We start from the raw sequence: 18166 nt of genomic DNA, 5'->3' as shown, positions 1-18166 counted from the left end.
ACCCACGTTTACCAGAAGAGCCGTTGCGTTCCTATGGTTACGTCACGTTCCTATGGTTACGGCTCTGTGATGGAGCTTCTGTGTTGTGTGGTTCTGTCTCCATCTTCAGTGTTATTGTTACTGACTATACTGAGAAATGCAATGCAGTTAACCATTTTCATGAATTCAAGCATGAAAGGGTGTTACGCATTCTTCCGACAAACCTTTATATTGCATTCTTAAGCCCCTGGTTGAGACAAATTACCTTAATTCGATATCTTTCCCCCACTTTTGTGGTTTAATTGCTCAAGCATTGAAAACATAACTTTATTCTTCTATAATGCGTTTCCAGTCCAAACATGTCAAACAACTGCATCATTCAACTTACATTCACCCTAGATATGTGACCACCAAGCTCTTGGGTAAAGATGACGTGCGTTTAATCGATTTACACCAGCATAAATAAAAAAAAGTTTATTCAAATTTGCAATTTGTACATCTTTTTTTATTGCTGCACGTGCATTAGTCATGTATCCACCACAAACCATTGTTGAACAAAAACGGGATATTGAAACCGATATTAAGCCAGGACACCACGCGTGCCCCCCTCTCCCCCACGTCACTGCAGTTCATTCAGCACCAGCTGGCAGCACTCGCCCACCTTGGCCGGGTCCGCCACCGACGAGTACTTGGCGATCTGGGAGGTGACCCCCAGGGAGCGGGCCAGCTCTCGGGCCGACTGATCCGAGGCCAGGGTCGTGCCCAGCGCCACCAGCAGCCGGAACACCGCCTCCTTGTCCTGCACCGACTCCAGCGCGCTGCTGGCCACCGACAGGCACTGCGCCTTGGCCTCCAGGTCGGGCCGCCCGTGCAGGCAGCCCGCGTAGTTCAGCAGCAGCGTGGCCAGCGCCACCTGCGTGTTCTTGCTGCCGCCGACGGCCAGCTCGGCCGCGCGCGCCAGCACGGCCTCCCGCTGCGCCAGGAGGAGGGCGCGGCCCTGGGGGCCCCCGAAGCAGTTGCACAGAGTCCTCAGGGCCAGCATCTGGTTGGCCGGCCGGCCCTGGGGGGCCATCAGGCCCAGCAGGTGGTTGCAGAGCTGCACGCCCTCCGCCTCGCCGCACAGGCTCTCGTTGACCTGCGGGTGGCGCACTGCCAGCCGCAGGATGTCCAGCACGGGGAACACGATGTCTGGGGGGGGGGGGGGAGGGAGGGCGGGAGGCGGGCGGGGGGGGAGACGGAGGGTTATGGTCAATGGACTGCATTTATACAGCGCTTTCCTAACCAGTGGCCACTCGACGTACTTTACAATGTTGCCTAACGTTCAGCCATTCGTGCACACGGTCACACACCGACGGCGGAGTCCACCGTGCAAGGACGAGGGGGGGGGGGGGGGGGGGGGGGGGGTGAGGGTTGGGTGCCTTGCTCAGGAACACCTCGGCAATCTGCGCTCGGAGGAGCTGCAACCTTCCGGTTACAAGTCAACGTGCTCCACCTCCTGAACTCAGCCCAGGGTGGAGGCGGGCCGGACGGAGTAAAGAGGGGGAGACGCAGGAGGGGTAATGGATGGGATAAGGGCGGGGGGGCCGTAGCGTGGTCTGGAGCCATGTTTTAAATGCTTGTTATGCACGAGGTACTTAGAGGAGAAAGTATGAGGTGCATCAAAACGAGTCTATCTATTGGAACAGAATTATGTTTCCATTAACGTCCTCCAGAGACATATATTGACTGACTATTATAGTAGTGATTTTAGAGTAAAAGGTACACGCTCTGCAAATAACTTGGTGTCCACAATGGAGCCTTTTGTGACGGGAATCTGACTTGTCTTCGTATTTTATTTAACTAAGAAAAGAAATATATAATTTTTACTACTCGTTAATTTCGTGGTTTCGAAGCGTACAGAAGTCCTACTGCTTTAAACCACGCTGACGCTGACTGAGTTCTTTTCGGGGGGGGGTACCTTCAGGCCAGTGGGACGCCTTCCAGAGCAGGTTGATCTGCTGCAGGCTGGGTGGCGGCGTGGAGTTGTTGGCACCGCCCACCACGCTGTCCAGCATCTTCTCCAGGCTCTCCACAAACTCCTCCGACAGCTTGTGCTCCGGGGACGCAGTGCCGTTCAGCTCCTTCAGCTTGGCTGGGGGACAGCAGGTCACCACGGGGTCAACCCTTTATATTACATTTACATTGAGGCCGTTCAAGCAGGTGCTGTCGTCCAAAGCGACCATAATAAATAAATTTGTAAGAAGAAAGAGAAACAACAATATATCACTTTCGGTAAAGTAAGGATGTTCTTAGAAATAAGTGCCAAGAACTTACAATCGCTAGGTTACCCCATTCCCTGTATACAACAAAGATAGCTAGGATAAGATGCTACACAATACTATTTCTAAGTGCCAGGATGTACAACATAAGATATGTGCAATAAGTGTCCAGGTGAACTCTGAACTTGATGTTAGTCTTAAATTATCTCAGTCAGTCTCAAGTCATTGCTGTCTATTGTACATTTTCCTGCGCCAAGGTGAAACGCTGTTACACCTGAAATGTGAATCCATTATCTCAAAAAAGGGTTACTTATTATACATACAACTCTGGTTTTTTATCATGCGACTTTCTTACCCATAATCTGTGTGGCGTTGGCCTGGTCGAAGGTCACGCCGTCCGTCTTGGGGAAGTAGACGTTGGTGGCGGTCTGCCTGAAGGCTGCGGAGGAGTAGGCACCTCCACCTGGAGGGGGACGGGGACAGGGGGACAAGGACGGAGAGGTGGAGCGGTCAGATCCAAACATCTCCAGGGCTCTTAGCCCAAGCTTGGTCAACATTACATAACAATAACCTAATATTAATACGGACAGAATGTGATTTGTTTTAGGAGAAGGGATAAGACGGTCACTTACTAATCCCAGACTCTGATCAGGATATTTGTAGAGGGATTGTGATACAATTTGATTTATAAAGTTCAATGACTTTAATTAATTGAAGTTTGACTTTAGGAGCACTTGGGTTCAAAACACATAACCCATGGCCATTCATTACAAGCTAGATTCAGGGCACCCTTTCACCAACGCACAACAACACGGGTCTGCATCCACACGGTTCTTCATCAGGTTCCCCAGGTGACCGGGAGCTCACCTGTAAAGGGGTCGGTCGCACCTGTCGAGCCGCCGGTGGATCCTGACCCGGGGATGTATCGGCCAGAGCCTGGCCACAAACAACAGCAACAACACCTTCAATGAGGGCTGCTCGATTATGGGAAAAATCGTAATCACGATGCTTTTGGTCAATATTGAAATCACGATTATTCTAACAATTATTTTAGAGTTTAAAAACATGTTTTATTTATTCAGCATGTCTCTCAGATTTTATTTTTGTAACTGAGAACTTTGAATTTTCACCGTTAAGTAATAAAAATAAATATATATACACAAAGTGGTCAAAAGAAAAGTTCCAATCTAAAATGATGTACAGATATGTATGCATGTATGTCCAGCTGTTCTGCCCTTTGTTCTGACGCTAAAATTGAAATCAAGATCAAAATTTGATTAATCGCCCAGCCCTACGTTAAATAATTACACATTTTCCTCCATGTCAAAGTCAAGCGTCCGGGCGCTGCTCTTATTGTTCTGGGAGACAAAAGGTGACCCCACCTGTGAAGGGGTCCGCCCCGAAGCCCGTCCTGCCGTCCGCCGCTCCCGGGACGTAGCGCCCAGATCCTGTTCACAAGGATCAGGTAAAACACGTTTACCTCCGGCCTATAAAACCAACAGCGCTGCCGTCATGTGGAACGCCTCCCAGTGTCAAGTTAATTAGCCTGAGGCGCGTTAGAGACAAGTTTATACGTTTAGCCTTTAAGTGCTTGAATTACAGGCCCTCTGGAACCGCACAAAGGGTTAATTAACCAGCAGCGCACGTTTCAAAGAGACAAAGGATCCATAAAACACTTTGTAACTGAGAACTTCGATATTTCGCCTTAAAAAATAGACCAAATGGTCAAATCTAAAATGGTCAAATATAAAACAATGAAGGGATATGTATCGAGCTGTTCAGCAATTTCTATAAAACATTTAATGAATAAAATAAATAAACAGATTGAAAAAAAAAAGAAAAAATCTTCAACTCAAATATATTGGTTTGTTGATAATTATTATTATTATTATTTTTTTTAAATATCAATAAAAATTCTCACACTCTAAAACCCAAAGAAACAAGCTCCTGATTGCACCGTCTCAGGCAGCAGGGCTCACCAGTGAAGGGGTCTACTGCACTGGGGGTGGCCGGCCCCACCACGTGCCCCTTGGAGTTCTCGATGATGAAGTTGGCCACCTGGTCCAGGAAGGCGGAGCTCAGGTCGTTCTTCTGCAGGAAGTTGTGTGCGGTGAGCCAGGGATCCTCGGACATGTTGTAGGGCAGCTTCATGGACGGACCTCCCTCGTTCACGTCGATGGTGAACACAAAGTCGTACTCCTGCGCAGGAACGGCGTGGTCAATGGCGGCAAAAGACTCAACAGTTCAGAGGTCACCTAGGCTCGTCTCGCCTCCCCCCTAACCCACTTACTCTATGTTGTACGTCCTTGAACTTAAAAGCAGTACTTAGCATCGTGTAGCATCTTATACTAGCCATCTTTATTGTTTACGGGGAATGGGTTAACCTAGTGATAGTTAGTGCTTGACACGTGGTTCTATGAACATCCTTACTGTACAGACAGAGATGAACTATTGTTTCTCTTTCTTCTGACAAATGTACGCTTTTGATAAAAGCGTCTGCTAAACGCACTCAATGTTAATGTTTGAGTGACAGCATGAATCCTCCTACCTTCCCCTCGTACGTGACCTTCTTGGTGGTGTGCTGGCTGGACCCTCCCACCACGTCTCCGATCTTCATCCAGCGGCTCTCGCTGACGCTCCACTGGTACGCCTCCACCTTGTCCGCCTCCTTGATCAGACGCGTCTGTCCGTCGCGGTTCCCTGCAAGAAGAGAAACGTCGTGGAGGACAGTGAGACGGGAACTTCCAACCACACGATTCCTTACAGATGATCCGATACCATATTTTCCTTCCCGATTCCGATTCCTGAACTTGAATATCAGCCGATACCGAGTTAACCGATACAGTATCTAGTATTGTAACAGCACTAGTCCTTACTAAAAGAAAATAATCTATTGCTATATCATTTACATTTTTTATCTATAATTATAAATGATACATTGTATTCTTGAAGTTACGCATCCATGTTTTTCCGACTTGGTAGCTCGAACACACGACCTTCCACCTCTGACCGTTAATGAACGTGATGTATCGGATCGGCGCACAGACTTGCGTACTCGCCCATACCCGATGCCGCCCTTTAGGCAGTATCGGTATCTGAACATCTCTACGTTTCGTGGAGGATCTCTCCGTGGGTTACCAGGCTCGTCCAGGTGTTCCCTCCCAGGCAGGTCGTCGATCTTGATGTCCCCCAGGTCTCCCGTCTTAGGGTCTATGGTGGTCTTGGAGAGCTCGTCCTCGAAGGCCAGCAGCTCCTGTGGACTGGCCACGCGATCCTCTGCCTCCGTGAACACTCGGATGAGCCCATCGCTGGTGGAGAGAGAGAAAGAGAAAGCGATCAGGGCCAAACCGCTCAAAGCAAAAAAATAATCCAGCCAATCGTTTCCAATGTGTGCCTCAAGACACTCCTAGCCCAGTTGCTCAACGTTCAGTGTTCATGAAAGAACAATGGACATGCAACGAGTTCCTTCGTGCTTCGTTAATAAATGCAATCAGGAACATGTTTTTCTGTATTCAAAATAGTAGACACCCAATCAAAATACAGCTTTGCGTCAAAGTCCAACCTCTAAGGATCAGACGGATCACACATCTTCCCCGATGGAGAGCAGAGTGCATACGAGAGAGCTGCGTTACCTGGCCCCCACCGCTATGTCGTTGTTGGGCAGAATGCAGCAGCTCCACACCGACTGGGCCGGGAGGCGGATGGTCTGATGGCACTCCCCCTTCCTCCATATCCTCACGGTCCGGTCTTCTCCTGTGCTTATGAAGTCTATGCGACAGAGAAACAGCAATTACAATTGGGGTATTTAGCAGACGCTTTTATCCCAAGCGACTTACATCGGTTAATACACACATTGACACAGTGACGGCAGAGTCAACCGTGCAAGGCGACAGCCAGCTCGTCAGCAGCGGGTTGGGTTGAGTGTCTCGCTCAGGGACACATCAACACTCAGCTAGGAGGAGCTGGGGATTTAACTAGCAACCTTTCGGTTACAAGACAACTGCTTTACCTCCTAAGCCGACCTCCCAGCAAGGGGTAGACTGTGGTTAGGATCGCACAGCTGGTGTCAACAAGAATAAATACGGTTCTGCAGGCAAGAATTTACTAGTATTTTTTGAGTAATTACCGTAGTTATAAATGGCATAGCCATTCTGTCAATCCAATGGACTGTGCTGGCCCCCGGTTGGAGCCAAGACCAATTTTGGGGTAGTTCTGGGCTCATATCCGACCAATCAGGGCATTTGTACAGTGATTTGTTCAGTGATTGGTGTGGAGTATCGAGTTGGCTTGTCTATCACAGGTGCTTGGAATGCCACACTTATCAATAGTGGAGAAACACAGGGTGGAAGGGGATATCTGAAGGGGATATTAACAAATCTTCCTCCCTCCCGCATTTCCTCTCAAATCATACCTTAAAGCCCCCTTAATCATTCTACAAAGTAGATGAAAACGCGTACGAATTTGAACAGGGTTAATTCAAAACCCGCCACCTGCTTCTGCTTGTGTGAGTATCGCACCTTGGCTGTTGGGGAAGATGGCTATGCTGTAGATGTAGTTTGTGTGGCCGAGGTAGACCTGGACACACTCCCCGGTCACCATCCATCTCCTCACGCTGGTGTCGTTGCTGCAGGAGAAGAACTCTGTGTCACTGAGGACGGCCAGACCCCTGACGCAGTCCTCATGGCCTTCAGAGGGGGGGGGGAGGAGGAGGAAGACTGTTAGGTTTCCCGCACTGCTGACTACACCGAGATGGGATGGATTGCGGTGGTTGAAGTTGTGTTGTTGTTGTCGTGTTATCAGTGGCCGACAAGGTTTGTGAATCAGGCTTGGAGCTACACTCCAACGAATTGTGTTCTTATACACAATTATGCCCATGTACAGTTTTTCTTCTTCTGTGTTCTTATATTGTAAATTTGAAGAGATTGCATTTTATTAATGAGGGGGGGGGGGGGGGGGGGGGCTCCGCTCACCTGTGTATGTCTTTTCACAGCGGCCGGCTTTCCAAAGCTTAATGGATTTATCTGCGGAGCCTGACAGCATGAGGCCCTGTTCTGGGAGGATGGCGACGGCCCAGACCGCCGCAGTGTGACCCTGTCATGAATACAACACGCAACGTTAGGTCAAAGTAACTTGACTGGCGTAACTTTCTCATCTTGCAACCCTTTTCCATCTGAGAGGCAGTCAGCCGATTATGCCGACCACCTGCACCATAGGATAACACCTGCCATGAACACCACACCCGACCGTGTGTGTCATCAGACTAAGGAGAAGCGGTAGCTGCTGCTGGTGTATATTACCTGCAGTGTCATCATGCACTTCTCGTTGAGCCACACTTTAGCGGTGGTGTCCCAAGAGCCGCTCAGGAGTGTGCCAAACTTCCCGGAGGACAAAGTGCAAACTGGGGAAAAGCAAGTCCGCCTGGTTAACACACAGCTTGTATCAACACAACATCAGAAAATAAGAGAAGACGACAAAACACTGAAACCTCACCTGTGTTTTTATGGCCTTGCAGCATGAAGAGGGGCTGTGGTTGATCCAGTGAGAACACACAAATGTTGTTATCGTTTCCCCCCGTGGCGATAAGCCCCCTGGGGTAAGTCTCGCTCGGGGCGATGATGCACACACAGGACACGAAGTTGGTGTGGCCGGTCATACAGTGCATCTCTGTGAAGCCTTTGTCTGGACTGCATGGGTTGAGAAAATGAAAACAGAAGAGAAAAAAACAGCACATGTCCGTTAATGAGGAACCACAGTACGTCAAATATGGGTTTCGATCTCTTTATTGTGTGTGCTGATGGCATGTACGCACCCTCCCTCTCTCTCTTCCATATCTCTCTCCCTCCCTCTTTCTCTGTCTCTCCCACTTTCCTCTGTCTCTTCAACCGTCTTGCCGAGAAGCGTCACGCCTGACAGAGCCAGCCATGGTGAATGACAAGGCTGGTTTAAAATCGCCATCACTGACCGGCAAAGGGAAGCCGAGACATAGACTATCTACCTGAGGTGATACAACCACTCAGTCCGGGCGCCTCTCTCCCCTCCCTGTGCTCTACACACAACCGTATCCCGGTGATCGAGGCTTATGGTGGTATGGTGTGTTTGTGTGTGTTGTCTACCTTGCATTAGGGGTCCAGACCCTTCCAGTCCGGTCTCTGGACACGGACACGAACGCTCCGGCGGGGACCAGGGCGGCCGTGACCCCCCGGACGTCCATCTCATGCCCCGGGATGGAGCACCGGAGCTTATAGGAGTTGGATAATGCCATGTTTAAGGCTGCCTATGTTACCGATCTTCCGCTCAGCCCCCGATCAAAATAAAAGCTATCGGCTAATGTTAGCGGAAGGATGATGACGCGCCCTCTACGTAATTTCCGTTTAAACGGAAAAAAATCACCGTAAATTTATTTAGTTGTTTAAAACCAAATATATAACTATTTGTACTTAAAATAATACTTAATAATTAATCATAGAAAGATTTATTGAATTTTTTATAGAAATGTATAGTATAACGAACATGGCGCATGCGCAGTACTCAAAATAAAAGCTACCGGCGAATTTTAGCAGAAGTGCGATGACGCTACGTGTACTTAAAATGAACATATAATCAATGAATTCATAGAAAGTTGTATTGAACGTTTGATGGAAATGCACAGTTTTCTTCAGTTCTCTTCCAGCTACCCCTCCTCCTCCACCTGTCGGCCCCGCCCTCCAAGAGATGAGGAAGTGTTTCACACACACACCGACATACACAGACGCGTCGATGTTGTTATCTTTTAATCAGACAGCACTAACGAAAAGGTAAATACTCATGCTGTCCGTATGGAGGGATAGAATAGTCATGCCTTCAGCCTGTGATGTTGGTGTAGGTTGCTGTATCAGGTTGTCTGTTTCTAGGATTGCTTGGAGCGTTGTGTGACTGCTGCTGAGGAGCAGCCCTCCAGAGACGGACTGCACCCCAGCCCATCAATTCATCCTCGGATCAAACTGCAGCCACACCAAGGTCAATAGAAACAGGTTCTGCGTGGGTTAATGTTGGACCAGCTGCAGCCGCCGTCACTGTGTGGGACGTGTGGGACTGTAGGACTGGAAAACACTGAATGGAAGGTCACTCAGATTTGAATGATGGTTAACATGGATCCTATACGTAGTAAATAAAGACGCGTGAGGTTAGGTTGGTACTAGGCGTATGTTTTCTACCATCTAAATGTAGGCTGTCATTGGACAAAGTACGGTTTTATCAAATACCTGTTATGTTTTATCACTGAATGTTTTATAATGCTTATTCTCAGCGCTGTAAACAGCACCAAATAGGTAACGTATTGCAGCGCTGTACTCTATCTAACTTCTGAGCCATCATATGAGACTACCTTAGTCCTGGTCAAAGCTATTTCTTTATTAGACGAGGGACTGGAGTCATGGATGTCTAATAGGGGAAGACATGTTGAGTAGTTGTTATTGTTATGGTCCTCCTAGGTCTTCCTGGGTCATGAAGCTGCGTCTGCACTTCGTGGTGGACCCTCTGGGATGGCTGTGTGTCAGCATGGTCTTCGGCATCTGGCTGTACAACAGCGTCTTTGTCCCCACGCTGGTCCTCCTGCCGCACTACAACGAAGGACACATATCCTGGGCCCTGGTCGTCTGTGAGTGTTAGGATATTAGTACTACTACAACAAAGGCTCTATTCATACTACTACACCTACAAATGTTCCATTTGTACTACTACTACTACTACGACCAATGCTGATGCTACTACTGCTTATGCTGATACTACTACTGCTTATGCTGATACTACTACTGCTCATGCTGATACTACTACTAGTACTACTTATGCTGCAACTATACTACTACTACTGCTACTAATAATAAACTACTACTACTAATAATAATAATGCTGCCACTTCTACAGCTTATGCTGATACTACTATTTGTACTACTTATGCTGCTACTAATAATATTACTACTGCTACTAATAGTAAACTACTACTACTAATAATACTGCTGCTGCTGCTACCACTACTACTACTACTACTACTACTACTACTGCTACCAATACAACGACTGCTTCTCTACTACTACAGCAACATATGTTTAATATATACTACTACTACTACTACTACTAATGCTAAATGTTTAATTTGTAATACTACTATAAAAATCGAAATGGATAATACTCTGACTACTCCGTGTATAGTACTGCTACTTCTACTTCCACCTCCATTGTTCGAACTTTGAGTCACAGGCGCAGCATGAAATAGCTTTTCAGGAACTAAATCCATTCGAAAAGTATATTTGAAAAAAAAAAAAATGCATTAATATTACAAAACAACCAGACCGAGACACGCGTAGCATTACTGGGGAGGGCAGCCTACTCCGTCTCGCTTGACTTGATAAACTCGCTACAACCTGCTCCAGCAGGTATTACCATGTTCTTTTAAACATGGTAATGTGTCTTATAGTATCTTCAATGCCGTTGTGTCACTATCTCTATAATCATTTAGAGGAAACCTCACCACGGTTTGCCAACCAGTTTGGGAACATTCTGCTCTGCTCCGAACTCCGAAGTTGTGTTCTCTTCGAGATGTTGAAGTGCTTCCACCAAGGAACCCCAACGTCCCGCCAAGTGATACCGGTGGCGAGATGTGTGTGTGTGTGTGTGTGTGTGTGTGGATGGCTCGAGCTCCATCTGGGCGGCGGCCGATGTACGTTTCTGCGACACTCACAGTGTACCACCCCAGGGCGTGGCGCATTTCATAGTCATCATCGCTCGTGTTTGCGTTCATACACGACAAAGGTCACAACGGCGTGTGGGGCGTTCACACGGCATCTGACATCATAAGGCTCAGACACAACAGCGGTACATGGAGCTTGTGTGCGTCGTAACCACGGGGATAATGCGTCTCGGCCCAAAACACATTATTTGTAATCTCATTGGGTTTGAATGTGGGCTGGAACCGGGCGTTCAATGCAACGAATGACCGATGAACTCATCAGTCCTGCAAAATAGTCCAATAGCATTGAAATGCACTACTCACTATGGAAAGAAAACGACAAACATCAAACCAAATGAACTCCAGCAGTAGCTGTAGCATCTCCATCTCAGCAGGTGCTGTGAATTGCACTATATAAACGTGTGTGTGTGTGTGTGTGTGTGTGTGTGTGTGTGTGTGTGTGTGTGTGTGTGTGTGTGTGTGTGTGTGTGTGTGTGTGTGTGTGTGTGTGTGTGTGTGTGTGTGTGTGTGTGCGTGCTGTGATACGCGTCCTTCCTCAGGTTACTACCTGGCGTCGGCGCTCTGCATCCTGGCGCTGTTGAGGGCGTCCACGGCGGACCCCGGCCGTCTGCCCCCGGACCCCCACATCCCCTTCTCCGGTAGGCCGCCGCCCTCCACGACGTCTACCCCGCCGTCTGCGTTCACATTGAGGGCTTTGGCAGCCGCCTCTACCCTCAGCCGGCAGCAGTAGTATGAATAGAGCCTCTGTTGTAGTACTGCTAATATCATAGTACTCACACACAGTACAACCAGGGCCCAGGATATGTGTCCTTCGTTGTAGTGCGGCAGAAACACCAGTAAAAAATATAAATAATAATAACAATAATAAGTACATTTGGTGGAAGAAAGAGAAACAACAATATATCTCTGTCTGTCTGTGCAGTAAGGATGTTCATAGAACCAAGTGCCAAGCACTAACTATCACTAGGTTAACCCATTCCCCGTAGACAACAGAGATAGCTAGGATAAGACGCTACATTATGTTAAATACTATTTTAAGTGCCAGGACGTACACATACAATAAGAGCTTTGGGAGGGGGTAGAAGGGAGGCTATGCATAGTCTAGGTGACGGGCTAGGCATCCTCCGCATAATGTTGTTTCCTAGCCTTCCACTTCTACCCGTGTTATTTGTTTAGCGGCGTGTAATCGCATTATGGAGGTCTTAGATGAGAGGACAGCAGGAGGAGTTTTATGAGGAGACGTTTGACTCAGACTCCGGGTCTGAGTGTAATACATACCCCCGTTTAGGGCAGGTCGATGAGGTGGGTCAGGGTGATGTCACTCCCAGAGCAGCAAAACAAAGGGGAGAGTTGTGGGGTAGCAGCACACGGATGGGGATGTTTTGAATACATCGTCATCATCATCATTCAAATCATCGTCGTGATCACCATCGTCATTCAAATCATCATCGTCATCATGCACAGTGTCAGCTGAACACGTATTCATTCAAAGGGCTTTATGTTAACCTTTTTGATATTTCACATTTTCATATTGTAGCCTAGGCCTAAGCTATATTTATTTATCATTTTGGTAAAGTTTCACTTGCAACGGTTGTGTTCATTGTGCACTAACTTCACCACAAAGCATGAAAAACCTCCTCAGTAACTGAATTCACGAGTATCAATAGAATAGGCTTTGGGTGGCTATTTTATGCAGTCTTTTTATTTACTGAATTACCAGAAAACACACTATATCGTGATGCACATAACCTAATCAAGACGTCAAAGGCCCTGTCTGGGAATAGACGGCGTTGAGCATCCCCCGCCTCACGCTCTCCTCTCCCCCCAGAGCGCGCCGACTGGGAGCTGTGCAACAAGTGCAACCTGATGCGGCCCAAGAGGTCCCACCACTGCAGCCGCTGCGGCCACTGCGTCCGCCGGATGGACCACCACTGCCCCTGGTGAGACCCCCCACGCCCACCTGTATTTTCTCCAGGGCCACGCCCACCTTTCCGTCTCTCTGACCAGGCCCCGCCCCCACGACCACCCGTCTCTCTCACCGCTCCCGTTCCTCCGTGGATTATTTTAGTTCCGTTTTTTACACTTTACACTTTTTTTTTTAAACGCTTAAAAGAAAACGTTGGCTGTAAAGTGGCAACTCCATTTTGAGTGTGTAAAATGGAGTTGACACGCAGTGCTGTCCATTGACCCGTGACATACAGATGATATGAATAATGAAATACACCCACGTGCTGGCGGTTAACGCTTAAAGGAAGAACTCCCAAAACCCAGATGGAAGCACCCTCGGTTAAAGCCCAGAGGAGGGCCCCCCCCCTCCAGGGACGGTCCCGAGTACAAGAGCCCCCAAACCGGTCCGACGCAACGCTGACCGGCATGTCAACAGCGGGGTCGAGGCCGGGGCGGAGTTTGACGAGGGTTCACCGACCCTCTCTCATCACGCTGCGTCGCCTCTCTTCCTCTCAGGATCAACAACTGCGTGGGCGAGGACAACCACTGGCTGTTCCTGCAGCTCTGCTTCTACACCCAGGTGCTGAGCCTCTTCACCCTGGTCATGGACTTCTGCCAGTACTACTACTTCCAGCCCCTGACCGCATTGGACCAGGTACTGCCTTCAACAACAGTCTTTCCTTTATTCCAAACCAGGAGTCTCACTGAGATCCAGATCTCTTTTTCAAGGGAGACCTGTATGCCAGTACAGATTCATACAGAAGTTTGACAAGAAACGGACAGTAATCCATAGAGACAGGAGAGAGTCTAGTTCCAGCGTCTTTTAGAACTAGCTCTGGTTTTACTAGTGGTGTATCTGGATCTCTAACATCCTGTGACTTTGTGGCATGAGATAAGAGAGGAGAGATAGCCCCTGAAATAGGGCATGTATTGAACTAAGAGGCCACTAACCCTAACCCTAACACACACACACACACACACACACACACACACACACACACACACACACACACACACACACACACACACACACACACACACACACACACACACACACACACACACACACACAAATGCTGATGTGTCTGTTTATAGTGACCACTTCCAAACAGTGAGTCACAGCAGACCTAGCTGGCCAACGCTGGGCCAGACTAAGAAGCCCCCTCGGTCTCTTCCAGGATGCGTTCACCACGCAGCACGAGCTGGCCCTCCTGAGAGTCTCCGCGCTGATGGGTCTGGTGATGTTCGGGGGGATGGGGAGCCTCTTCTACACCCAGATGGCCGGCATCATCTCCGTGAGTCATCTCTTCCTGCTTCCTATTGCTGCCACGCTAACGTACATTAGCGGTGAGAGCTAGCCCCTCGCTAGCATCAGTAGAGGAGCCGTGTTCCTTCTTCGGTTTTAACCTAGTGATAGTCAGTGCTTGGCACTTGGTTCTATGAACACCCTTACTGTACCGACAGAGATATATTGTTGTTTCTCTTTTCCTTCTGCCAAATGTACTTATTGTTAGTCACTTTGGACAAAGGCGTCTGCTAAATGCCCTAAATGTAAATGTAAATGTTTATCCCTGTGTCGAGGGATGACCATAGTCGTTGTGTCATTTGTGTTTCCATGGCCACTAGCGTCACCAGTTTAGGTCCGCTGAAGGAGTGACAGGCACTCTCAGTCCAACCGTAACATTTGACAATAGGCAGCGGAACAACAGTTATTTTGGTCCAACTTATTCTAATTTAGTTTTTTTCAAATTTTTGCTATTTATTGATGACTAAAAAAAAACTGAAATCCGGTTACAGTGTTAACATCAAAATATATCTGATGAGGATCAGCTTACTCAGGTGTTGTAACGGGCTTGTGTAACCAAAATACTCCTTTTTCTCAAACAGGACACCACCACCATTGAGAAAATGTCTCGGACCTTAGATGAAATGTGAGTATTCTCAGTATCCAGTATTATACTACACCTGTTGCAATGGCCGCCTCTATTTCAGATATATAGGAGCATAGGAACGCTGTATGAATGCAGTCCATTTATATTAATGAAGTCTATTTACTGTATAAACTAGAGCCCGACCGATATATCGGCGGGCCGATATTATCATTATGTAAATGTATTATTATGTAAACATTTTTAAATATTAATTAATCGTCCGATACCGATAGTTTGGAAACTGCCTAATATCGGCCCGCCGATATTAGGCAGTTTCCAAACTATCAATATCAGACGATTAATTAATATTTAAAAAAATAAATAATTTAGGTCGGGCTCTAGTTCTAACCCCCACATTCCAACCCCCCCCCTCCCCCCCTCCCCCTCCTCCCCCTCCTCCCCCCCTCCCCCGGTGGCAGTCACGTGACCAAGAGGTCCTGGCAGTGGGCGCTCTCCGAGGTGTTCGGAACGCGCTGGAAGCTCCTGTGGCTGGTCCCCCTGCGGAGCCGACACCCCCTGCAGGCCGCTCACAGCTTCCGCAACGAGGTGTAGCCTGACCTCTGACCTCTGACCCCCCCCCGGCCCCCCACCCGTCCGTGGGCCGCCGCCGCTGGGGGGGGGCGGCGAGGCGAGGATCCATCGAGTCACGCTCCACGCCGCGCCGCCGCTTCGCCTTCGACGTCGTCTTGTGTGTGTCCTGCGTCGGCACGGGAACGAACAACAAAGCTTTTTATTTAGTTTTCTACTGAAGCCTCGCTCTGCTTTGGGTCTGAGCGGAACAGAGCGGAACAGAGCGGAGATGAGGAGTAACACTCCACCGCGAGAGAGACCCAGACGCCCTGCTCTCTGTGTCTGTGTTTGTTGCGACCTCGATCGTCTCCAATCGTCACTGTGACTGCTGCTGCTGCTGCTGCCGCTGCTCGCATTCAGGATTCCCTCCCTTCTCTTCATGCAATGTTACTCCGGAATCGACGGACATCTTTCCTCACAGTCCCGGGAGCCAGAAGCAGAAAGGAGCCCTCTCAGGTTACCTCAATGGGCTTTGTCCACGAGGCGGCCATCTTGGTTCCAAACGCTAGCTGGGTCAGGGGAAGTGGAACCAAGATGGCTGACAGGTGAACAAGGCCCGTGCAACCAATACCGAACCTTTTTAAACGGCAGAACAGACAGAGCTGCGGCAGCGGCGATACGTCCATCTTAGAAGCGCTGGTTTTAGTGTCGTTGTGATTCTGTGCCTTGGTCGTTTTTTTATTTTGTTTTTAAAACTTTTTTAATGTACTTTGATTTGTCACGTATCAGGTTGGGGGTTTTGTACGACCTGGGTGTACGATCTCAGCGGTAACGGGGTTGATTAAGTGCTGTTGACTTTGTCTCACGAAGAGAGAGTTGTAGAGAGGATGATTCTGCTTTGTCTGTGTGTTTTTTTAACGGGTGGCTGAAGGATACTCTCGCTGTGTTTCATGAATTGATAAACATTCGATTTTCTGTGCGTATTATTTTATACTTTTGTACTTTTGTTTTAATACTTTGATTTGAAGGTATTTTATGAAACTATTTTACTCTAACGAAACACGCTGTTTTGTAAGGCATGATCAAATATGTGTAATATATGTTTTCGGTTTATATAGTAAGCTGTACGAAACTCTAGGTTATCGCCACGTTTTTAGAAAGGCCAAAGTGGAATCCAAAGATGTACACTCCACCTACACTTAGATAATCGTAGGTTTTTCATTTGTTGTTTCTCCCGAGAACTACAAGCATACTATAACAGCTGCCTCATGGCCCATCCTACTGTCTCCTGTCTGAATGTAGTCTTGAATACAACTTTAACAATGTACGGGAGAGGTTTATTTAGTACCGCGTATGGGACATAGAGGCTAACTAAAAGCCTCTCACCATCAACCATAGCACTTAACGTGTGGAGACACATACGATGGTGTACAATTGAATATATATGCGCAACACGTCTTATTTTATGAACTGTATTGTGAAGAGAAAGTTACTCTACATTATGCCTCCATTCAATGGCACTAGACGTGAAAGAACTACACTTTCTGACATGTTTTTTGGGGCACTTTTATTTTGTAGACGGGCCAATATCGGACAAGATGTTTGTAGTCTGGGGATGTTTCACAATGAAGTTATTCCTGGCCTTCTGTTAAGTTTTTCTCTTTGTTGTTCTGACGTGGTGTGAGCTGGCGCAGGAGAGGAGGGCCAAACTGGGGGGGGGGGGGGGGGGCATTGTGCTCGGTGGATTTAAGTGCCTGTCCTACAGCCTTTTTATGTTTACCTTCATCACTTTTATTCACAGTCCACGGTCCTCCGACAAACCAAGTACCCCGGTCACAGAAGAATCCGTCCGTCTTCGGAAACGACATATTTGACCCGGGGAAAGGCGATGGAACGACTGGGGGACTTCAGGGGAAAGATAGAATATAATGCTGCACTGATTAACATGTCTTTACACTCCAATAGCATGAAAGGGATGTTATCCATATTAATGTTGTTGTATCGGTTCTGTTTCTGTTGGAATCAATTCACTGTTTAAATGTTAACTGTATATGCTGGGTTTGGTATACGCTTTCCCCATTAATGATCAATTCAAACTTTTGAAGTAAATTAAGTTTAATTGATCAGTTGTCAACAACTGCTACAGGTTTTCATTTAGAAACGATTCACGTAATCTTTTTTTTTTACCTAAAACTGAGGCCTACGGGCTTTGGAAGGTGATGGAAAATAAATAGCATTTTAAAATGATTATTTGAGTGCAGTAATCTGGCCTGGTGGTGTGTGTGTGTGTGTGTGTGTGTGTGTGTGTGTGTGTGTGTGTGTGTGTGTGTGTGTGTGTGTGTGTGTGTGTGTGTGTGTGTGTGTGTGTGTGTGTGTGTGTGTGTGTGTGTGTGTGTGTGTGTGTGTGTGTGTGTGTGTGTGGGGTGAGAGCGCCCGTTCATAAAATTTAACCTAATTGCTATTATAACACGTCGCATGCAGTCTCTCTCCCCGAATTTAATATTGAATATTCCTCAACACATGGGTCGCAATAACACACTGACGTGATAAGGAGCCGGAGGGCACCCTAGGGTGAACTTGATTGATTAATTTGGCCCTGGTTTCCTGGATTAAAGAGCTTCTCCCCTTAACCTTAACTTCAGCGGGCTGCTAATCTCCAACCGCGGTATTGGTCGGCTGCGCTAATGAAGTAAGTGGGCCACCTGCTAGCTTCGCTGGCCCTCGACATCTGGCCGGACAAAGGGGGGCAGAGCCGCTCAGTGAACACGGAGTATGCGTGCAGCGCTCGCCACTCGGATACAACGTGTCCTATTTTC

At 47.9% G+C, this 18166-nt stretch overlaps 2 protein-coding genes across 4 annotated transcripts; one reads left to right on the top strand and one right to left on the bottom strand.

Moving 5' to 3' along the window:
• Positions 1-73: 73 nt before the first annotated feature.
• On the bottom strand, positions 74-8605 carry plaa (phospholipase A2-activating protein). Its single transcript, XM_056575287.1, has 14 exons — positions 8351-8605; positions 7728-7921; positions 7535-7635; positions 7208-7328; positions 6755-6922; positions 5870-6005; positions 5376-5545; positions 4786-4937; positions 4217-4436; positions 3620-3685; positions 3105-3173; positions 2593-2700; positions 1937-2110; positions 74-1167 (listed from the first exon to the last, which is right to left on the bottom strand). Exons 1-14 carry the CDS (start codon positions 8497-8499, stop codon positions 599-601), a joined length of 2397 nt encoding a protein of 798 aa, XP_056431262.1. The 5' UTR covers positions 8500-8605; the 3' UTR covers positions 74-598.
• Positions 8337-17585, top strand: zdhhc21 (zinc finger DHHC-type palmitoyltransferase 21). Of its 3 annotated transcripts, none has more exons than XM_056575306.1 (9): positions 8337-9031; positions 9128-9233; positions 9707-9873; positions 11502-11600; positions 12791-12902; positions 13426-13564; positions 14088-14204; positions 14797-14840; positions 15260-17585. In XM_056575306.1, the coding sequence occupies exons 3-9, from the start codon at positions 9720-9722 to the stop codon at positions 15390-15392; spliced, it is 798 nt and encodes a 265-aa protein (XP_056431281.1). In that variant the 5' UTR covers positions 8337-9031; positions 9128-9233; positions 9707-9719; the 3' UTR covers positions 15393-17585. The 3 variants fall into 3 exon arrangements, with proteins under 3 accessions (XP_056431281.1, XP_056431283.1, XP_056431282.1); XM_056575308.1 differs by lacking the exon at positions 15260-17585 and adding an exon at positions 15074-15126 and having other exon boundaries at positions 8338-9031; XM_056575307.1 differs by lacking the exon at positions 8337-9031 and having other exon boundaries at positions 9038-9233; positions 15260-17046.
• Positions 17586-18166: the final 581 nt, after the last annotated feature.

This window comes from Gadus chalcogrammus, chromosome 17 (assembly GCF_026213295.1).
Source record: "Gadus chalcogrammus isolate NIFS_2021 chromosome 17, NIFS_Gcha_1.0, whole genome shotgun sequence".
NCBI classification, from domain to species: Eukaryota; Metazoa; Chordata; class Actinopteri; order Gadiformes; family Gadidae; genus Gadus; species Gadus chalcogrammus.
The sequence above is the reverse complement of the archived record's forward strand: the minus strand, read 5'-3'. Positions and strand labels throughout refer to the sequence as shown.